This window comes from Ahaetulla prasina, chromosome 15, assembly GCF_028640845.1.
Source record: "Ahaetulla prasina isolate Xishuangbanna chromosome 15, ASM2864084v1, whole genome shotgun sequence".
Classification (NCBI taxonomy): domain Eukaryota; kingdom Metazoa; phylum Chordata; class Lepidosauria; order Squamata; family Colubridae; genus Ahaetulla; species Ahaetulla prasina.
The window spans coordinates 6,410,688-6,434,317 of NC_080553.1; the positions used below are offsets into that span (position 1 = coordinate 6,410,688).

Sequence of the window (23,630 nt, forward strand, 5' to 3'; positions counted from 1 at the left end):
CTATAAATTTGTTGTTGTTGTGATAGCTCCTTTGAAGAATGTAGAGTTTGTAGATGGTATCTCATACCCAGTGGTGTCATTGAAAAATTTAACAACCGGTTTGCTGCCGCGGCTGCTGGATGGGAGTGGCCATGGGGGTGTGGCCTACTCGGCCTCGTGCACCATGGTGGGAGAGGGGGCGTTTTCACCCTCCCGAGGCTCCAGAAGCTTTCCTTGAGCCTCCAGGAGGGCAAAAACAGCCTCCCCTGGGCACCAGAGGCCTTCTGGAGGCCAGAAACGAGCCCATTTTCAGACTTCTAGTAGGCCTATTTTTCACGCTCCCGGAGTTTCCGCGCAGGCCCTGCACTTACCTCGCATCCAAAACAGGCCGTGTGGAGACTCTGGGGAGGGGAGGGGAGGGGTAGGTGGCATCAGCCAGTCCTTGGAACAACTGGTTTGGTGAACTAGATTAAAATTAACATCCGGTTCTCCCAAACTGGTCCGAAACGGCTGAATCCCACCCCTGCACATATCCATATTTGTTCCAACGGTCTTAGCAATAAGCAATCTCCGTGAATCCATATCTTGGCCCAATTTCCTTAATGCGGAGTCCTTCAGATGTATCTGAGAATGGTGGAACTTGAAGTCCAGAAGATAAAGGTCTATAGCTTTGTCTTGCTCCCACATCCAGATCATGTTAAGGCTAGCGCAGGTTGGATTCCATTTGCAATGTTAGTTCCCAGGTAACTGCCTTCCTGAGGCAACTGGGCTAAAGTTAAAACCATGGATTGTCCCTCTCCTATGTTCCTAAAGCAGAGACCTGGAATGAAGAAAGCAAGCAGGGGAACCAATTTTTTCTGCTGTCCATCCCACCCCAGCTTTTCCTCTTTCTCCCTAACTACATATTTTTCAATCAATGGTGGTTTGGAACTCACACACTCATCATTCCCATACTACAATGTTATACTGTCTTTCCCTCTTTCTTTGCAGCTGTTGGCTGTCATTGGAGAGCGGTGCTATCTGGGCTTTTGTGGCCCCAGCTCTGTTCATCATTGTGGTAGGTTTGCTTTCCTTCTCTTCTCCCTTAGAAGCTCGAGGGGAACTGGTGGGATGATCAAGGCAAGTCACCTTTGACCGTATGGAGCTCAACTCTGGTTGCACCTTTTCTAATCAACAGATTTTCTGAAAAGCCATCAGTTTCACCAGGTGCATTTCCCTTCACCGGATGCCTCAGATAACATCTGTGAAGGAAGCTGCAGCTCATGAAAACTGGTACCTTTAATAAAACTTGTTAGTTGGGGGAAACTTGGACCATAAGAAAGGCTGAGCGCCAAAGAATGGAGGCCTTTGAACTCTGGTGCTGAAGAAGACTCCTGCAAGTCCCTTGGACTGCAAGGGGATCAAACAGGTCAGTCTTAGAGGAGATCAACCCTGACTGCTCTTTAGAAGGCCAGATCCTGAAGATGAAACTGAAATACTTTGGCCACCTAATGAGAAGGAAGGACTCCCTGGAGAAGAGCCTAATGCTGGGAAAGATTGAGGGCAAAAGAAGAAGAGGACGACAAAGAATGAGGTAGCTGGATGGAGTCACTGAAGCAGTCGGCGTGGGCTTAAATGGACTCCAGAGATGGTAGAGGACAGGAAGGCCTGGAGGAATGTTGTCCATGAGGTCGGGATGGGTTGGATACGACTTCGCAACTAACAACAAGAAGTTCAGGGGAAAAGTAGCTACCAGATGTCTCCTGTCTTTTTACTCCTATAGATCAGTGTTTCTCAACTTTGACCACTTGAAAATGGGTGGACTTCCGCTCCCAGAATTCCCAAGCTAGCATGAAGATGAAGTCCACCCATCTCCAAGCAGCCATGGTTGAGAAACACCTAGCTTTTTTCCTCCAATGTCCTCTAAGCCTAAGGAATATGAGATGGCCAGAGGCCATTTTTTACACCATGGGAATGAACAAAAATAAGAATGTCTATGGAGATTCTCAGTCATCCCGGTCATGGTTGTCCCAAAGGTGTTTTTTCAAGAGGTAACTGGAGTTTGTTTTTCTTTGAAGACATTTTGCTTCTCATCCAAGAACCTTCTTGGGTTCCATTCAATTCCATTTGTTAAGTGAATGACTGCAGTTGTTAGTTAGTTAGTTTACTTTATTGATTAGCCCTTGGGCCATATCGAAGTGCAGAGTTTGAGACACAAATTATTACTAAAATCTGATGAAAACAATTTAAAATGGAATTGGAATAAAATTTGATTTAAAATGAAATTGGAATAAAATATACTTTAAAAAAATTGGAATAAAACACAATAATTTAATATATAGATAAATAAAATACGATAAAATTATATTTCGGTATCACCCCTACAACCTACCCCAGTCAGTCCCATGTATGCCGATCTCAACCGAGCCTTTTTGCTTAAGTACTGTGCAGTGTTAAAATGTTATTTTTAGATTCTGGCTGCGCATAAATCATATTTTATTCCAATTTCATTTTAAATTATGTTTTATCCAATGCCACTTTAAATTGTATTTTATCAGATGTGAGTAATAATTTGTCTGTCTGGAACTCTGCACTTTGATATGGCGCAAGGGCTAAATCAATAAAATAAACCGAAACTGACTTCAGTCAGAACTGAAGAAGCTTCTTTGGATGAGAAGCAAAACGTCTTCAAGAAGAAACAAAGTCCAGTTGCCTTTTGAAAAGGCACCTTTGGGAGAACAAAGGAGGCGGCTATGGCTGCAGCAATCCTTAGGTTTGCATGAATGTCCTGGAAGACACAAAGAATCCATAGTTATCAGAATCAAAAGAGGAGTTCTTAGTAACCCCGTGTTCAGTGGTGGGATTCGCATGGCAGTCCGCTCTACCGCGCAAATCAGCTGAGAAAGTAAGGGTAGGAAAATAGCGCTGGTGGGTGGGTGGGCCCTTCTGATCGTCGGGGCAAACCGGTTCTCTCCCAGCTGATCGTCGGAGCTACCGGTTTGTCCGAACTGGTCCAAACTTGGTAGAATCCCACCCCTGCCCGTGTTTCATAGGAGTGAAACGGCTAAGCATTCTAGCCAATTGAATGACCTTCTATTTTTCTCTTCTACAATTGCAGCTTCAGACAGCCTGTCCCCTCCCCCACCTTTCACTCAGCTGTCCAAGTCAATAGCTCCCCCCCCACCGCCCCCAGCTTTATAACACTCCATCAAAAGAGGAGGGTTAACGCAACTTTGTTAACTTCACAACCTGCTCCAGGCACATCTGTTGGCTGTAACAAATGTCATCTTTCCTAAAGTGGGAGTTGCAAGTTCACGAGGGGCCTTCCTGATACATAATGTATGATGGGTGCTTTAATGATATCCGTGCCTTAAATTGAATCAAATTTGTGGCTTAATCACTCAGGTGGCTCTTTAGAAGTGGCAAGAGGGGGCTGGGTTTTTTGTTTTTCCCCCCCTGATAGATTAAGGAAAGAGACATTCCTGTCTTTAGGCTATCCTTAGCCCTGTCTTCTTAGATGTTTTTAATTGATTGAGATGTTCCTCTGATGATAAGAAAACCCAGCCATGGGTCATTCCTGACAAATGGAAGGGTAAACATATTGACTGAGCTTTCACACTGTCTGTTGTGTCTTCAGCTCCCGAGCCTGGCCTCTTGGCAGAGAGTGACTCAGAGAGTGAGGGGGAAGAGCCGACAGGGCTTCCCTCTGCAGGACCTTCCTCTCTGGCTCTGCTCCAGGTTCCAGAGTCAGGCCAGGTGGAGGAGATGATGAGGCCTCTTTCTCCCACACCTTCCCCCTCCCAGGAAACAACTCAAGACTCAGCTGCTGACAATCAGTCCTGGTTAAATCCCAGGCATCACAGAAAGGAGAGGCGGGAACAACAAAAGAAGGGGTGGGGCAGGCCTAGAGAGTGCTGAGTCACGGAGCCACACCCCACAGGGTATAAAAGCAGGAGGAGCTGCTCTATAGCTTCTTGTGACAGACAAAAACTGACTCTTGGAAACTTTGGCTGCAATATTTCGAGACTAAGAATTTGGCTTCTGGATTTCTGTTTATTTCTGTACTCTTGGTTGCTCCAGCAACGAACTGCAGTTACGCTGGCTTCTGAGGAGATAAGAGAACTTGGCAGGCAATCACAAGTTTGTTGCCAGAACTGATATCTGTCATAGGAATAAATTGCTGGCAGATATAGTCAGCTCGCATGTCTTCTTGGTTGTGGTTGGGGGTGTGGACAGAACACTGTCAACGGTCATCATCTACAAGAGGTTCACCACCCATGGTTGTGTGTTTGATTCATTTCACTTTGTCCTAATTTTAACCAGGCTGAGATTAGTATTTTTTTTTTTTTTTAAGAAAACGAACACAACATGGCCTGGCTTTGTAAGACCTTTCGGATGCGCTGTGGCTAAGCTGAGTGTGTAAGGTGTCTGCATAGGGGGAGAGGGATATGCCATCATGTGCCTTGTGTGACACAGCTGTGTGAAATTATTTCCTTAGTGTACTGGGATCCTGACATGTTGTGACATTGCTATGGCTGGCTCAGGTATGTGTCCGAGGTAATGAACTGGTTGAATGAAACTGGACAAAGTAGACAACTAATAAAAATTTCCTGCTGGTAGAGGTTTAAAAGGAATAATAAGCCACACACAACAACATGAGAAGAACGCAAGTCTTCCCTGCCTGTTCAATTTTCTTTATTATCAACTTCCTTCCTTCCTTCCTGTGGGGTTCTTTGAACTTGGTTGTTTTCTTGCAGATGTTTTATCACCAAGATGGTAACGTTATCAGTGCTAGAAGGGAGTGGGGTTTGCTCCCTGTTTATGCCCCTCCAATTAAGGAACTATCAACTCCATAAACAACAGCCTAACCACTCCCACCAAAACTGATGAGGCAAGCCACTTGTCTATAAACAGAGAGCAGCCCCCCTTTCTTCTAGCACTGATAATGTTCCCTAGTTGGATCATGAAATATCTGCAAGGAAAACACCACGCTCAGAGAGCATTAAGGAACCTATAGTCCTCCCTTCCTCCTCCTCCTCCTCCTCCTCCTCCTCCTCCTCCTCCTCCTCCTCTTCCTCTCTCTTCTAGCAGTAATCATGTTCCCTAGTTGGTTAATGAAATATCTGCAAGAAAACTACCACACTCAGAGAGCACTAAGGAACCTATGGTCCGTCCCCCCTCCTCTCCCTTCTAGCAGTAATAGAATAGAATTTTATTGGCCAAGTGTGATTGGACACACAAGGAATTTGTCTTGGTGCATATGCTCTCAGTGTACATAAAAGAAAAGATACGTTCATCAAGGTACAACATTTACAACACAATTGATGGTCAATATATCAATATAAATCATAAGGATTGCCAGCAACAAGTTATAGTCATTCAGTCATAAGTGGAAAGAGATTGGTGATGGGAACTATGAAACGATTAATAGTACCGCAGATTCAGTAAATAGTCTGACAGTGTTGAGGGAATTATTTGTTTAGCAGAGTGATGGCCTTCGGGAAAAAACTGTTCTTGTGTCTAGTTGTTCTGGTGTCCAGTGCTCTATAGCGTCGTTTTGAGGGTAGGAGTTGAAACAGTTTATGTCCAAGATGCGAGGGATCTGCAAATATTTTCACGGCCCTCTTCTTGATTCGTGCAGTATACAGGTCCTCAATGGAAGGCAGGTTGGTAGCAATTATTTTTTCTGCAGTTCTAATTATCCTCTGAAGTCTGTGTTTTTCTTGTTGGGTTGCAGAACCGAACCAGACAGTTATAGAGGTGCAAATGACAGACTCAATAATTCCTCTGTAGAATTGGATCAGCAGCTCCTTGGGCAGTTTGAGCTTACTGAGTTGGCGCAGAAAGAACATTCTTTGTTGTCCTTTTTTAATGATGTTTTTGATGTTAGCTGTCCATTTGAGATCTTGCGATATGATAGAACCCAGAAATTTGAAGGTTTCTACTGTTGATACTGTGTTGTCAAGTATTGTGAGAGGTGGAAGTATGGAAGGGTTTCTCCTAAAGTCTACCACCATTTCTACGGTTTTGAGTGTGTTCAGTTCCAGATTGTTTTGGTTGCACCACAAGGCTAGTCGTTCGACCTCTCGTCTATATGCGGATTCGTCATTGTCTCGAATGAGACCAATCACTGTTGTGTCATCATGTTCCCTAGTTGGGTAATGAAATATCTGCAAGAAAACCACCACACTCAGAGAGCACTAAGGAACCTATGGTCCCCCCTTCCTCCTCCTCCTCCTCCTCCTCCTCCTCCTCCTCCTCCTCCTCCTCCTCCTCCTCCTCCTCCTCCTCCTCCTCCTCCTCCTCCTCCTCTCTTCTAGCAGTAATCATGTTCCCTAGTTGGGTAATGAAATATCTGCAAGAAAACCAGCTCAGAGAGCTCCAAGGATCCCACAGATGCAACACTATCCCCACTACTCATCCAACCTATACAATATTAGGGGCTAGATAGTCCTGAAAACCACGTAGGGGACCTGGATTTTTTTTTTTAAAAAAGACTTAGCTTTACCTTTCATCTTTTAATAGCATTCATTTTCAAGAGCTGCCCTTAGTGTTTTCCTTTGAAGAAATCTGGCCTGGAACTACGGCGGCAATTTCAAAAGAATGAACATGAATTAGAACTCCAGTAAGAAGGATCATAGTTAATCACCAAAAGAACATACTCTTCAGCTCTGCCTTCATTTATTTCTGAGTCACAGCCTTAACAGATGTTTGCATTTTATCCTTGACGTGGCGGGCGCAGTTATTCCCAAAATATAAGCTTCTCAGAGACCCTCTCATACGTGGGAGAGGTCCTTCCAACTCAGCTGATAACAACATCCAGAGATGCAGTGAGCACCATCTGCAAAACGATTTTCTGTCTGAGCTTATAAACAATCCCACAGTCACAACAACTCACAAGTGCCTATTAATGATGACAGACAGGAGCTTAGTCAACTCTTCACTCCAATGGAGGGCATTAAAGTGTTCTGGAGAGGGGGGAAGGGAATCATAGAAAGCCCATCGAAACCAAGAGCTTGCAACTCTGGGAGCCTCTTCAGCTGACTTTTTAAAAGTTTTGACGATTGGAAATCTATTCTTTTCTCTCCTGACCCAGATAAAAGAAGCAGAAAGAGTCTCTGGTCTTGTGTTCTGGAGCTGTTTAGTTTTATTTTTCAAGGAGAGATGCCCCACTGGACATGTCAAGGAAATTCAGATTTCATCCATTACTGAGTTCATTACGCTAAGACATAATGTTGCTTACTTGTAACCAGCAATTGTAGCTTGGAAAGGCATGGCTTATGAATTAATGTGATGTGAACCCTCCTATTTTGGCCCATTCCATAAACCATCATCATCTCCTTTTAATTACCCCATAATCCCTTGCAGGGTGGAGTCTGGCCAACTGAATGGAGCTGAGTGTTTACTGGCCGGATGCCTTCCTGTCACCAGTACCGAGTTATATTGAGCAGATATATTCTCAGTGTCCCAGAGAGAGAAATATCTGCCTCTACCTAGGATCGAACTCCCAGCTTGTGAGGCGAGAGCTCCACCTTTGAGTCACCGCACCACTCCCATTCCATAAACCATGATTAATACAAATGGTGCCTAAGTCTGTTAAACTGCCCAACCTCTTTGGCCTAAACAGAAGGACCAATTCTGAATCTCAAATTTTGCATCCAGAAGAGATCCAAGACCCATTCTTAGCATCTCTAGAGAAAACAATGTGATAGAGTATCTAATTCGCAATGTGGTTTTCTTCATTTTTAGCTTAGCTTAGATCTTTCTGCTGGTTGGACCCATCATGGCACTTATGGTAGGGCCATTCCATAACATCTGTTGCCCTGTGTTGTCTCCCTCTCACAATTCTGTCTGCTCAAACATTTCAAGAAGAGGGGGTCAGTCTTGAACAAAAAAGAGTGGGAACAACCTATTCTCCAAAGCACCTGAAGGCAGGACAAAAAGCAATAGATGGAAACTAATCAAGGAGAGAATCAACCTAGAATTAAGGAGAAATTTCTTGACAGTGAGAAACAATAAATCAATGAAAAGACTTGCCTCCAGAAGGTGTGGACACTCGAACACTGGAGGTTTTAAAAAAGAAATTGAACTGCCAATTGTCTGAAATGGTGTGGGATTTCCTGCTTGAGCAGAGGGTTGGACTAGAAAAAAGAATGACAGAGTTGGAAGGGACCTTGGAGGTCTTCTAGTCCAGCCCCCTGCACAAGCAGGAGATCCTAATCCATTCCAGAGAAATGGCTGTCCAATCTCTTTTTAAAAGCCTCCAGTGCTGGAGGACCCACAACTGTTGACAAGCTGTTCCACTGGTTAATTGTCTTCACCGTTAGAAAGTTTCTTCTTAGTTCTAAGTTGCTTGTCTCCTGGATTAGTTGCCACCCGTAGCTTCTTGTCTTGCCTTCAGGTGCTTGGAGAATAGGCTGACCCACTCTTCTTTGTGGCAGCCCCTCAGATACTGGAACACTGCTATCATCTCACCCCTTAGTCCTTCTTTCCTTAAACTGGCCATACCCAGTTCCTGCAACTGTTCTTTGTATATTTCAGCCTCCCTAATCATCTTTGTCACTGTTTTCTGCACTCTTTCCAGAGTCTCAACATGTTTTTGGGGTGGGGGAGTACCTGGCTTCCTTCCAGCAAATGCAATGAATTTGTACTCCTCTAAGGTCCCTTCCAACTCTATTATTCTGTTATTCTCTTTACAGCTCCCAAATTAGGGAGGGTCCCTTCTAAGATATTTGGCACACCCTAAGTCCTGCTGTGGGCTAAGCAATCTTTTATCTGACTTTCTCTTGGTTGTGTTGCATTTTCCCATCTTCCAAGGTCAGATATTACAAATATCTGGAAAGAGAAAGCAAGAACAGAGCACTTTCTGATGTAATAAGCTGATAGTTGTTCAGAGATTCATTTGTTAGCAGGAGTCAAATGGATTTTTTGCTCCATCCGGTTAGAACATTAATAAAGCTGTACAGTCCTAATTTGTTTGCACAAACTGGGCAAAGATGCCCATTGTTCGCCTATGTGCCTTAAAGTACTTGGTTATTTGCTGGAGCAACATTTCAACATTAAGAAGGAAATCTCATAAGCTTGTATGTTTTTCGGTCGAGTTTTAGATGTTGCAGGGTGTGAGATCATACTCTGCGGCAATGAACTGGAGTCCACTTTGCTCTTTTCCAGGAAAGTTTGGTGAAATTGAATGTGATTCCTTTGCAATAAGCAATGTCAAACCTTTGCAATTCCTGAATCTGGCTTGTCAAAATGGACAGAGAAGAGAAACAGCATCTCCCAGGTTTTCATGAATCCTTTATGAAAGAAGAAAAATAAAGTTTAGCAAAGAAGAAGAAGAAGGAGGGAGGGAGGGAGGGAGGGAGGGACAGGAAAAGGGGAAGGGGAAGGGGAAGCAGAGTTCTAGGCATTGTTGTGGATTCTCTTCCCTGACCTGGTGTCAGGGTTCCAAGTAACATACCCACAGCAAGCAAAACTCCAAGTCAGGTAGATTCCTCAAAGAATAGCTTTATTGGATATTCCTTATTGTCACAGGCTGATGAAAACCGAGTCTAAATGTTCACATGTTTTTTACCTAATTAAAAGTGGAAGTTTTTCACTTTCTCAAAACAATCAGTCACACAGTCCAATCAGGATACAGTCCAGTTGCTAGGTGACCTCAGTCCCCTCCTTCCAAGCACCTGCGGGAACGTCCTTGGTTCCCAAGAGAAAGTATTTTGTTTTGCCTACAAACCCCCAGCTATCTCTACTCCTCCCTCTCTAACCCTTAGTTCCAATTGTGGCAGCCCTGAAGACTCAAAATGGCCTCCGTCAGGTCAGCTTCAGGGTTGACACCTGGTCTATTTCAAAGAGCTGACAAACCATGACAGCCTCCAACATATCCAAATAAAATTCATATCTGACAGTCCTTGAGACCTAGAAAGGTCCCAGCTGTGAAAGCAAAGAAGAGGAGAAGGGGAAAAAAGAACGAATGAAATCAGGATAATGGACGAATGTCAAGATTGCCCCTTTAACTGTCCATCTTCCAATCAGAAGCTCAAGCAAAGCCCACACATGGCTTCCTAGTTATTTTTGCCAAAACAGGTGGCCGTTACATTTTTATGCTACACATTTGTTATAGGGGAATAGCATTCTTATAGCAGAAATTAGCCAAGAATGAAATCTGGGCAAGTCTGCATAACAACCACAATCTCCTGGAACTGTACTTTTTCCCCCTTCTCATTATAATTTGACTGGTTTGCAAGTTTTATAGATCACATATATCTCAAACTGAGTCCAATTGGCAGCTGTGGGCAATTGTTAAGTATTGGCTAAATAATGGGAAGGTGAGCGAGGAGTTTATATTTCCAACTAATTATGGAGATGGAGAATAGATGCCAGAATCCCAGTGAAAGGAAAGGAACCATCTATTATCTGACTTTCCTTGGATGGCTGCTTAATAAAACATTTATTTGCAGAATGTTATTCAATTGGGGGGGGGGAGGAACTGTCATTATTTTCACACCCTAGGAAACTCAGTTGCCTACTAAGAGTTGGAATTTTAAACATGAATGCTGACCATCCGAGTTTAAATGTTAGAATGCAGTCCAATGCAGAGAATTGCAGAGAACCAGGAACGACACCATAAATTGCTCAAAGTAGTTTCTTCATTGCTGTTTGCCTGTAGACAGGAATCTTGCCAAACTAAAGTACTCTTTGCATAGCGATTAGATAAATACTGTGAAGATTTAGGGTGGATCCCCTGGGGGCACTTTCTACACACCAATGAATTATGCAACTCAGCACTGGATTCCACCACATCCCATCAGTATCGTGTAGGAATATCGTTGGTCCTTGTGCTGATCTTGTTATATCACAATTTAGTTCACTTATTTTTGTATACATCAAAAATGTATACATGTGGTTCAAAACACATTCGTTTTGAACCACAGCAATAAAGATTTGATTTGACTTTGATCTGAGGAGGATAGCTTCCTTTCAGGAGATGTTCCCTAAGTTAGACTCAAGTCCCCATAATCCTCAACCAGCGTATCCACAGGCATCTGGATGATGAAGAGGATAAGTGGATGTCCTCTTTTCCATCCTGCAATCTTTTTCTCTAGGGTTTAGCTACAGGGGTGGGCTTCAAAAATTTTAGCAAGGGGTTCTCTGTCCAGTTGCTGGGTGGGCGTGACCATAGTGGGCATGGTCTAGGTGGCTTCTTGCACAACAGCAGTGGGGGCTTTTTTCCCTCCCTGGACACTGGGGCTTTCCTCAAGCCTCCGGGAGGGCAAAAACGGTCTCCGCAGGTTCCAGAGTCCCGGAGGCCAGAAACAGGCTGAACTTCTGGTAGGCCCATTTTTTACCCTCCCCGAGCCTCTGTGTGTGCCCTGCACTTACCTGCATCCAAAATGGGCTGTGTGGGGACTCTTGGGGGGGAGGGGAGGGCGGGGAGGGGCCATCCAGGAGTGGGATTTGGGGGTTCTCCAAACTGCACAGAATCTTAGCTAGAGGTTCTCCCGAACCCCTGCGAATCCCCATCAGCCCACCCCTGTTTAGCTAGCTTTCCTTCAATCCCAAGGGATATCTCTGAGTTTGAACTATTTATTCCCCCCACAGAACACCTTTTAAGAGCATTTGGGGGAGGAAGATTACTTTGTTATACTTCATAATATCTGAGATATTAGTCATTATATGGAGCCTAAAATGTGATTTTTATGGGAAAGGACTATAAAAGGCTCTCGAGTCCAGGACATGTTTTGCATACAAAAGGCTCAAAGTCAGCCTTCAGCAAAGCTTTCCTTAATACATATATATTTAAAAGGGGGAGAAGAGAGAATCGCACAGGAGGTAAATTGAAATAATTTTGAGTTACAGGCAGGGGTGGGCTTCAAAAATTTTAACAAGGGGTTCTCTGCCCGGTTGCTGGGTGGGCGTGACCATGGTGGGCGTGGTCTAGTCGGCCTCCTGCACCACGGCGGGGGGAGGGGGCGTTTTGGCCCTCTCCAGGCTCCGGAGGCTTTTCTCGAGCCTCCTTGAGAGCGAAAACAGCCTCCCCAGGCTCAGTTCACCTGTCGTGTCCCACTCCTCCGCTGACGGCCGGGTCAGGGAAATCCGAATCAGGTGTGCCTCTGCAGCTCTGCCAAAGTCCTAGCAAAGTCCTCAGGGCAGGCAGGAGACCAGAAAGTGACTTCAGCAAGATATGTTTAGACTTTGCCTGACTCAGATAATGCCAGAAAGCAGATCCTTTATATAGGCCATGGGGTGTGGCTCCATGACTCAGCACTTATCCAGGCCTGCCCCTCCCTTCCTTCTGACGCCTCCGCCTATCAAGTCTTCTGACGCGAGGATCACTCCAATCGGCAGCTGTTGGTAATTGACCTTCCTCAGGCTCACATGCTGTGGAGGAGGGGGAGTGGTCTAGTTGTTCCGTTTGCCTGGGCATGGAGCCAGAGCTGGGGGCTGGAGATACTTGCTCTTCTTCAGCCTGTCTGGGCATGGAGCCAGGGCTGGGGCCGGGAGATGCCCCCTCCTCAGCCTGTCTGGGCATGGAGCCAGGGCTGGGGCCGCGAGGATATTGTTCAGCGTTCGGAAGCAGATAAGCAGACCCCGGCTGCGGTGAGAGCGGGCAAGACACAACATCACCCTCCCCGAGCCTCTGTGCGTGCCCTGCACTTACCTGCTTCCAAAATGGGCCATGTGGGGACTCCTGGGAGGGGCAGGGCAGGGTGGGAGGGGCCACCCAGGAGTGGGATTTGGGGGTTCTCTGAACTGCACAGAATTTTAACTAGAGGTTCTTCTGAACCCCTGCAAACCTCCAGCCAGCCCACTCCTGGTTACATGTATCTGTTTGTATGTGTATATGTGTGCACATGTATCTAAGCTCCCCCGCTCCCCCGATGATTCGCTTTTCTGATGCAGTCCTTTATTATTTTCATTTTGATAGGTTAATATCTGCATCCTTATTGCCGTGACCAGAGTAATTTCGAGAATAAGTGCTGAAAATTATAAGGTCCATGGAGAGGCTAATGCCTTCAAGTAAGTTTGCTTTCCTTTTTTTAAATATATATATATGTATGTGTGTGTGTGTATGTGTGTGTATATATATATATAATATATTATATATATATATAATATATTTATATATTATTAGCAGGAATTTAAACTCCCAAGAACAACTGAACTGCTACTGAATGCCGAGTCCAGAGTCTTAAAATCTGGGTGATTTTTTTTTTAAAAGGAATTGTGTTCTGAATCAAGGTTGGATGAATTCTGCAGCACTGTTTCTCTAATCCCAAAGAAGAAGATCATGTCCAGTCTTGTGAAGATCACAAGCATTAAAAAATACATCTGAATGTCCAATAAAGTTGGCTGTTGGGCACTTTTTGAAAAATAGGCTTTAGGCACAGAGGGTTAAAAATTGGGATCCGATCCAAGTGATACTCCTGGGATTGTTTTGTAAACAGGTTTCATCCCTGCATTTGAATTTCACAAGCAATTCCTTGGCTGAGTGCTAAGCACAAGGAAAGTATTTCCTTCCTTCCTTCCTTCCTTCCTTCCTTCCTTCCTTCCTTCCTTCCTCCCTCCCCTCCCCTCCCCTCCCCTCCCCTCCCCCTCCCCTTCCTTCCTTCCTTCCTTTCCCTTCTCTTTCCTTCCTTCCTTTTCCTTCTCTTTCCTTCTCTCCTTCCTTCTGTTGGAAGGAATATCCAGTCCAATTCCAAGTCAGGGGAAAGAAAATGGAGGCTGACTGCAAGGAAAGAAAGTTTGGTTTCCAGAATCTTCCGTCACAGCAGCAATGTTTCTGGGGTGGCTGACAAATAGCTGAGTTAGTGGGTGGATTCTGGGGTTTTGGGATTGAGATACTCCAGGGGGTTGTGCAATGTAGTGAGCCTTGTGTCTTTTACTATTTCAATGGGTTAAACCTATTATGTCCTAAAGGTCATCTCCTGTCCTTAGAATTTGAGTGGGGGAATGTACATTCTTAATCCCATCAACTCCAGCCTGGGGGAGCTTGTGGCTGAAGGTGTTTTGTTTATGAATAGGATGGCCTAGTCTTTCTGAATGGACACCAAATCTGGGGAGAGGGGCTTCCTACACTTCTCTTTCTGCTCTTCCTCCTCCCATTATTCTCTTTTGCCTCTCTCTCCTTCTCCTTTCATTCTTCTCTTCTTCCTTCTATCATTCTTTCCCTTTCATTCCTCCTCTTCCTCGTCCTCCTCCTCCTCCTCCTCCTCCTTCCTAGAAAACTATTCAGCTTTTGAGCCTGTCAATCTTCCATCTGCCTGGCTCCTCTCATTTGGTATTTGCCATGGCAGAAATTTGCAAGATTCATCAGGTGCATTTAATAGACTGGGAACGCAACAATAACCTTCGCTCCTGATTAGCACAGCATGAGATATTTTTAGCTGTTTGGGACAGGTGACAGAGGAAAATGAACTTGAAACAAAAATAAGCCACACTGGGCACTGATATTTTTCCCTTCGTTCTTGCAAGAGAGACATCCATAGATAATTTCTTATCAGTGCTGAAGAATGCTTGCTTGCTGTGCGGAGTGCATAATGAATATTTATCAAAGGATACTCAATGTACGTTATCAGTTGGGCCAATCATGAACCTACAAGGCTTTAAGTAACCTATAGCTCCTTACAGAAAATTGCTTAATAACACAGCTTGTGATTCCAGTTGGCAAAGCACCAAACTGGAATTTGTGTACACAAATTTGCCCATGTGCGCTGAAGGGCCCTGGAGATGAAGTTTGTTGGCAGCAAGACTATTTGCTGGAGAGCAATTTTGCCTTGTTGCAGCTGGCAAGAACAAATTGGTGTAATTGTTGCCAATAGTTTTTCCTGGCACGGGGGATGTTGATCGCTGTGCTGATTCGATGAATGGCATATTGAAGGAGAGCATCAATCTGGCCCCTATCACTTCTTACCAATTGAATCATCTGAGCCCACTAAGCAAATTCTGATTTCCATAGGAGACTAAGCTTCGAAGACTCTACGCGTGTAGCTCGTAAGTTAGTAGCAGAGATCGTTTTATTTGCGTCTGTGGTGGGTCATACCTGGTGAATGAAGATTGCAGAACCAACACCTGTAATCTATTCAAGGATGATAGTTTTTTGTTTTGTTTTGGAAACCGAGGGGCTTCCAGGTTGAAAGGATGGTGACATCACTGTTGTCTTGGGAATGCCCAATTGGAGGCTCCTTTCACATCCCTGGCAGGAGCTGGAGTGAAGGACGGGATCTCAACCTGCCCACGGCAACTCTTGGGTCACCTGCCCAGTGTTCCAAGCACTCCAAACACTTTGCCATGGTGGTGTAGTGGTTAAAATGCAGTACTGCAGGCTACTTCTGCTGACTGCCAGCTGCCTGCAGTTTGGCAGTTTGATTCTGACCATTCAAGGTTGACTCAGTCTTCCAACCTTCTGAGGTTGGTAAAACAAGGCCCCAGATGGTTGGGGGTAATAAGCTGACTCTGTAAACCGCTTAGAGACAGCTGGAAAGCACTGTAAAGCAGGATATAAGTCTAAGTGCTATTGCTATTGTTCTCCCTTTTCCCCTTCCTCCCTCCCTCCCTCCCTCCCTCAGTGAACAATGGTTAGAATGCAATATTGCCAATTGCCAGCAGTTTGAGTCTCACCAGGTTCAAGATTGACTCATCCTTCCATCCTTCCAAGGTCAGTAAAATGAGGACTCAGATTGTTGTGGGCAATAGGCTGATTCTGTAAGCCACTTGGAAAGCACTGTGAAGCGGTATAGAAGTCTAAGTGCTATTGCTATTTGCTCCTTAAAGATGGTAGTAAATGCATGGGGGTAGAGATTCCTCTCGCTGCAACAACCCCAAGTCTTCAAACAGAAAAAAAAACGAAGCATCTGGGTTGCAAAACATATCATAAGTCTGCTGACTCTTCCTTTGAGACAAAAGTGCTCTGCAGTTTGATTATTTGCATGCTCTGGTTTTAGGTTTGGTATCTTTGCCACCGTTACTTAAGAGAATCTAATGTTGGAACGAAATGTCGCGCGTCTAAAGGGAGTCCTTGACTTAGAACGGTTCATTTTGTGCCATTCGGAGTGAGTCAGGTCCGTTTTTCACACTTATGACTGTTTCAGCACCCCTACGGTCACATGACCAAAATTCAGATGCTTAACAACGGTTTATGACAGTTGCGGCATCCCGGGGTCATGTGATCCCCACTTACGACCTTCCCAGCTGGCTTCCGCCAAGTAAAATCAATGGGGGAAGTCAGATTCGTTTAATGACTGTGCTGATTCACTCAACAACTGCCGTGATTCACTTAACAGCAAAATGGTTGTAAAATTGGGTGCTTCTCACTTAACAACCACCATGCTTAACAATGGAAATTCTGGCCCTCGTAAGGCGAGGACTACCTGTATGTACAGCCTCCCTGTCAGCTATTAAAAGGGATAATTGGTGCCTTCGGGAAGGACGGGAGGCTTGGTGGGGCTGTCTCCTGCCTTGAGCTTTGCATATTATTTGCCTGCCTGCAGAAACTCATTAATGGCTTCTCGATAAACTGCTAGGGCCAAGTCTTACGGAATGATTTTGCTCATCATTGCCTCTGATGTGGTCTAGTGGTCCGGAAAAATCAGTATCATTTCTCTAGTACATGCAGTCTCCGGAATATAAGCTGAGGAATCCACAATGAGATTTGTCATGAATAAGTGGAGAGAGAGAAGGGGGGGAGTGGGGGAGAGAGAGAGAATATGAGAGAGAAAATGAGAGACAGAAAGAGAGAGAGACTGAGAGAGGGAGAGAGAGAATGAGAGAGAGAATGAAGGGAGAATGAGAGAGAGAGACTGAGAGAGAGAATGAGAGGGAGAATGAGAGAGAGAGAATGAGAGGGAGAGAGAGAATGAGAGAGAGAATGAGGGGGAGAATGAGAGAGGGAGAGGGAGAGAATAAGAGAGAGAATGAGGGGGAGAATGAGAGAGGGAGAGAGAGAATGAGAGAGAGAATGAGGGGGAGAATGAGAGAGGGAGAGAGAGAGACTGAGAGGGAGAGAGAGAACGAGAGAGAATGAGAGAGGGAGTGAGAGAGAATGAGAGAGAGAATGAGAGGGAGAATGAGAGAGAGAGAGAATGAGAGAGAGAATGAGAGGGAGAATGAGAGAGAGAATGAGAGAGAGAGACTGAGAGGGAGAGAGAATGAGAGAGAAAATGAAGGGAGAATGAGAGACGGAGACTGAGAGGGAGAGAGAGAATGAGAGAGAGAATGAGGGGGAGAATGAGAGAGGAGAGAAAGAATGAGAGGGAGAATGAGAGAGACTGAGAGCGAGAGAGAGTGAGAGAGAGAATGAGAGGAGAATGAGAGAGAGAGAGACTGAGAGGGAGAAAGAGAACAAGAGAGAATGGGGGGGAGAATGAGAGAGAGAGAGAATGAGAGGGAGAATGAGAGAGGGAGTAAGAGGGAGAGAGAGGGAGAGAGAGAATGAGAGGGAGAATGAGAGAGAGACTGAGAGCGAGAGAGAGTGAGAGAGAGAATGAGGGGGAGAATGTGAGAGAGAGGCTGAGAGAGGGAGAGAGAGAATGAGAGAGAGAGAGAATGAGAGAGAGAGAGAGAGAGAATGAGACAGAATGTCAGTGTTCCAGAAAAGCCCCCCACTCCAAGTAAAAACTCTGAAGGAAGCATTTTTCAAAGTTCTATTTATTAGAATAGGTAAACTGGCACATTTGGGAAAACCTGAATCTTTCCCTCAGTAAATCAAGCCCCCCCAAAACCATCCCCTGACTCCTCAGTCGATGACATGCTGCAATCAGCATCCGTCCCATCTCGAGACAGCACTCCGGCCACTCCTTCTCCAAATGCAGGATCGGCCTGACCTTGACCCACAGGAAGAATGCTATTATGTCTAAAGACAACCCCTCTACTAAATCCCCCCCTCCTACTTTCCCACACAGGAGAAAGTGGCAGCACGGAAGCTTCTGGCCTAAGATGGCTTCTGAAGCTGATACAGAGAATGAGAATAAGAGAGAATGAGAGAGAGAGAGAGAGAGAGAGAGAGAGAGAAAGGAGAAGAACAAGAGTGCTAGTTGTCAGGAGGGGAAAAATATCTTCGGCTTTTAAAGCAGATTGTCCATCTGAAATCTCCACGTAGCTCTTTTCTTTACCGCGTGGCTCAATTATTGCATCGCTAAAAAGATGATTCAATTCCCTGAGATGTCAAGAATGAAAATAGCATTCCCCCCCCCGCCCCCGGATTTTGGTATATAGATCACTTTTTAAGTTCATGCAATCTTAAAAGAAAGCCCAAGGATGAACTAGGTTGACTTTCGCGACCCAAACCAAGAAGGACATGTGTTCATTTTACTAAGCTGAGGTTTATTATTATTATTATTATTTCCCACCGGTAGACAGAAACTTGCCAGGCTGAGGACTCTCTGGGAACTGTTAGGGAGGGCTGTCTTCACCCTCTTTCTTTCACACAAAATATCTGGACTGCGTTCTCTCTTACTCCTCCAGGGAATCCAGACCACATTCTATCACAGTGTTTTCTTTCTCTCTCTAATACTATCTAGCCCTCCCTCCCTCCCTCCCTTCCTGTTCATCTATCTATCTATCATCTATCTATCTATCTATCTATCTATCTATCTATCTATCTATCTATCTATCTATCTATCATCTATCTATCTATCTATCTATCATCTATCTATCTATCTATCTATCTATCTATCTATCTATCTATCTATCTATCTATCTATCTATCTATCGTGTTTATTCCCTCTCTAATACTATTTAGTCCTCCCTCCCTCCCTCCTTCCCTCCCTCCCTCCCTCCCTTCATCTATCTATCTATCTATCTATCTATCTATCTATCTATCTATCTATCTATCTATCATCTATCGTGTTTATTCTCTCTCTAATACTATCTAGTTCTTCCTTCCTTTCTTCCTTCCTTCCTTCCTTCCTTCCTTCCTTCCTTCCTTCCTTCCTTCCTTCCTTCCTTCCTTCCTTCCTTCCCATCCATCCATCCATCCATCATCCATCCATCCACCTGTCTTATTTATATAACTTCCCATCAGGCCCAAAACTGAGAATGATAAGCAGTGATTCTTCTAAGTTCACTGAGTTCCCATTCATTCACCTCGACTCCTGAATAGCTCTCTGTCTGTACATAAGGTTGCATAAAACCCAGGCTACATGTTACCTTTCGCTCTCTCTCAACCCAGGTTTGATTTCCGAGTTTGCAGGTGGAGCGTTTTCAATCAGAGAACCAGACTGTCTTTTGCGGGTGGGGTGGGGTGTTTTATTTACAAAACACACAAGGTTGGAGTAGTGCAAGACAGATTTGATCAAGCCCCCCTCCCCCACTCCAAAAGAGATCCCAAATGCGAAGGGAAGATATTAAGCAGGGAGATTAAAGAGTCATCATTAGCAAGCCAGAATGTGAGTCAGCGCTGATAATGTCTTAAAGCTAATTACATCTTTGGCTCATTGGACATGATAAAAGACAAACACTATTTGGGTCACAGTTTATTAGACTCAGGAGAGGGAAGGCTCAAAAGAACCAACACACAAGGTTTTCCCCATGTAGCGTTGCAAATATTTGGAAGGAAAACCAGCAAAAAACATAATCATCTTATGGCAATAAGCTAGGCTGGGAAGTTGTTGATGAAGGCAACAGCGACCACTTCCATTTCTACAACACAAAACCCTCTTTGTGGTGTTATACAGGTAGTCCTCGACTTACAACAGTTCATTTAGTGATCATTCAAAGTTACAACGGTGCTGGGGAAAAAGTGAGCGATTTGCACACTTAATGAGTTGCAAGCATCCCACGTGGTCACGTGATGAAACTGCAGAAGCTCGGCAACCGGTTCATATTTATGACATTTCCAGCGTCCCCAGGGTCACGTCATGTGATCCCCCTTTTGCGACCTTCTGAGCAGCAAAGTCGATAGGGAAGCTGGATTCACTTCACAACTGTGTGTTCCTGACTTGAGATCTGCAGCGATTCACTTAACGACCGCGTCAAGAAAGGTCGTAAAATGGGGTTAAAACTCACAAATATCTCGCTGAGCGATATAAATGTTGGGCTCAGCCATGGTCATAAGTCGAGGACTATCTGAACACGAAACTCCGGGAGCTGAGCTTGAGCCGAGCTTGCAAGGAGGTTTTTAATATGGTTTACACCAGGGGACTCCAACCTTGGCAACTTTAAGCCTGGCGGACTTCAACTGGGGAATTCTGGGGAGTTGAAGTCCGCCAGGCTTAAAGTTGCCAAAGTTGGAGACTCCTGGTTTACACAATACACGTCTTCCCTTACAATTTAATTGCTCTTGGCTAAAAGCCATGGTTTCAAAATTTCACTTCCATCCAGCACATCTTGTTCCAAACGAGTGGGAAGCGGTAATATATTATAATTGTGATTGGTTGCTTTTGTGTGTCCATGTGTGTGTATGTTGTTGTTGTTGATCGGCTTAATAGTAGAACATGTTTTTTTTTTCCTTTCGTCTCTTTTTAAAGAGAAAGCGTAGGAGCCAAAAAGGAAGAGTTCTTTTGTTCTTCATTTTCAAAAGGGGGAGTGCGGGGCTTTTTAGCCCTAAATTCGGCAGAAGAATGCCTTTGGAAAGTGTGCAAAATACACTGTGAGGAATCAAAAGCCTAGCTGGAACAGCTTTGCCCCGTTTGGAGTAAGATTTGTATTATTCCGTTGAGAAAGAGAAAGAAAGAAAGAAAGAAAGAAAGAAAGAAAGAAAGAAAGAAAGAAAGAAAGAAAGAAAGAAAGAAAGAAAGAAAGAAAGAAAGAAAGAAAGAAAGGAAAGAAAGAAAGAAAGAAAGAAAGAAAGAAAGAAAGAAAGAAAGAAAGAAAGAAAGAAAGAAAGAAATCCTCCATTATGATAATATGTGAGGGTTACATTCATCATGGAAACTGACGGGCAGGCGTTTCGTGTTAGGGAGGCTTTAAATTTTAACGGCACTTACTCATTAAATCGGATTGTGGATCGGTAATACATGAGCTTGCCCAATAAAAGAGAAGTTTGCTTCAACAGAACTGCACATCCAGCAAACTTTGCAACAGAGGGAAACACACACACACGTGCACACACGCGCGCACACACAGAGCCCATATGGACTCCTGGTCTTTGATATTCAGGATGTGTTAAAGCCGAGGGGAGGGGGGGGGCGTAGGTAATAATTTTCAAGAGGGAGATTTGCTGCTTTGGAATTTTAATAGAGGCGAAAGATGTGATTAATTAAAATTTGTGTGCTTTCAAAATGTTCTCCCGAGCACAGAGTGAGTGAACTTGCTTTAATGCCTTTTTTCTTTCTTTTCTTCTTCTATTTAACCCAGGATGGAAATAATTCAATACTTAAACATCTACAGATGGCTACGCCGAAATGCATTTTTGGGGGGGGTGAGGTGGGGGGGTGAGGTGGGGCTGAAAGGCGTATCCTTCTAGCCACGTTTTCCCCGATTGTGGTGGTAACCAACCAAGGGTGGGCTTCAAAAATTTAAGCAAGGGGTTCTCTGCCCAGTTGCTGGGTGGGTGTGGCCATGGTGGGCGTGGTCTAGTTGGCCTCCTGCACCACAGTGGGGGTGGGGGGAGTTTTTGCCCTCCCCTGGCTCTGGAGGCCTTTCTTGAGCCTCCGGGAGGGCGAAAATGCCCTCCCCAGGTTCCGGAGGCCTTCTGGAGGCCAGAAACAGGCCCATTTCCGGCCATCCCAGTAGGCCCTTTTTCACCCTCCCCAAGTATCCGTGCATGACCTGCACTTACCTGCATCCAAAACGGGTTGCGTGGGGACACCTGGGAAGGGTGAGGCAGGGTGGGCGGGGCCAGCCAGGAGTCTGACAAGCAAAATCGGGGGGGGGGGAGGGGAAGCTGGATTCACTTAATGACAGCATGATTTGCTTAATGATGGTGCAATTCAAGCGGGAATTGGAAACTTTATTATTTAATCGTGCGGGACTAGCCTAAATGCATTTTAATTATGGTTTTTAAATTTTAAAGGGTTTTATGTCGGTTTTGACCGTTTTAGTAAATTGGCCGATTCAATATTCGTTTTAAATGTGTGTTTAAATTTGTTGCTTATATTAGGTGTACTTTTGTGTTTTTAATACGGCTGTAAACCGCCCTGAGTCCTTCGGGAGAAGGGCGGTATAGAAATTGGATTATAAATAAATAAATAAATAAATAAAAATTCACTTAATGACAGCATGATCCGCTTAGTGAGGGCACAATTCGCTTAACAATTGTGGCCAAAAAGGTCCTAAAAATCAGACGTGACTCACTTAACAACCGCCTTACTCAGTGACAGAAATGCTGCTCCTGGTTTTGGGTCGTAAGTCAAGGACTACCTGTAAATCTGATTTGGCTTTATTGCAATTATTTATTTATTTATTTATTTTATTTATATACCGCCCTTCTCCCGAAGGACTCAGGGTGGTTCACAGCCAAATAAAAACAAATTACACAGAAAATTAAAAAACATTTTAAAAATCTAATTCAATTAAGCTGAAGCAAGAATTTAAAACTATAACAAAACCATAATAAAACCCATGTTAAAATTACGTTAAGCCAGCCCTGTGCGATAAAACAAAAAGGTCTTAAGTTCGCGTCGGAAGGTCCAGAGGTCAGGGAGTTGACATATCCCTAGAGGCAGCTCATTCCAGAGGGCGGGTGCCCCCACAGAGAAGGCCCTCCCCCTGGGGGTCGCCAAGTGACATTGTTTGACTGACGGCACCCTGAGGAGGCCCTCCCTATGGGAGCGCACAGGTCGATTGGAGGCAATTTGTGGCAGCAGGCGGTCCTGTAAGTAACCTGGTCCCAAGCCATGGAGCCCTTTAAAGGTGGTAACCAACACCTTGAATTGCACCCGGAAGACCACCGGAAGCCAGTGCAGCTTGCGCAGGAGGGGTGTTATATGGGAGCCTCGAGGTGCTCCCTCTATTACCCGCACAGCCGCATTCTGGACCAGTTGGAGCCTCTGGGTGCTCTTCAAGAGGAGCCCCATGTGGAGAGCGTTACAGTAGTCCAGGCGGGAAGTGATGAGGGCATGAGTGATCGTACATAGGGAATCCCAGTCTAGAAAGGGGAGCAACTGGCGAATCAGGCGAACCTGATAAAAAGCTCCCCTGGCGACGGCCGTCATATGTTCTTCTAAGGACAGCCGTACATCTAGGAGGACGCCTAAGTTGCGGACCCTCTCCATAGGGGCCAATGACTCGCCCCCAACAGTCAGTGATGGAGTTAGCATCCACAGCCACTCAGTCTTGGAAGGGTTGAGTCGAAGCCTGTTCTTCCCCATCCAGGCCCGCAATGACTTCTCATTCGTAAAAAAATAAATAAAAAAATTCTCAAAGTAGTAGGACTTTTCCTCAGTTTCATGGCCAGCCTCAGTCGAATTTAACATGCAAGTTTCACTAGGAATCAACCTCCCCATTACATCCGGACTTAATATACTTTGAGATTTAATCCATCCGTGCTTTAATTCTGCACTTAGGAGCCAAAGCGTGAACTGAAACCACATTTTTTGCATTTTTTCACAATGCACACTTTGTAAAGGGCCAGGGGTGGGCTTCAAAAATTTTCTGCCTGGTTGTTGGGTGGGCGTGGCCATGGTGGGCGGGGCCTAGTCGGCCTCCTGTACCATGGCGGGGGAGGGGCGTTTTTGCCCTCCCTGGGCTCCGGAGGCTTTCTCTGAGCCCCTGGGTGGGCAAAAACGGCCTCCCCA

The 23,630-nt window shown here is 44.9% G+C and overlaps 1 protein-coding gene across 5 annotated transcripts in view; it reads left to right on the top strand.

The window, feature by feature from the left end:
* Positions 1-23,630, top strand: part of ADGRD1 (adhesion G protein-coupled receptor D1) — a 185,938-nt gene that overhangs the window by 138,770 nt on the left and 23,538 nt on the right. For 4 of the 5 annotated variants that reach the window (XM_058158388.1, XM_058158389.1, XM_058158391.1 and 1 more), the window contains 2 exons: positions 970-1,036; positions 12,884-12,975. In XM_058158388.1, coding sequence (XP_058014371.1) covers positions 970-1,036; positions 12,884-12,975 — 159 coding nt within the window. Of the gene's footprint in view, positions 1-969; positions 1,037-12,883; positions 12,976-20,420; positions 20,584-23,630 lie in introns of those variants that run through there. The other variant, XM_058158392.1, reaches the window with a different exon arrangement.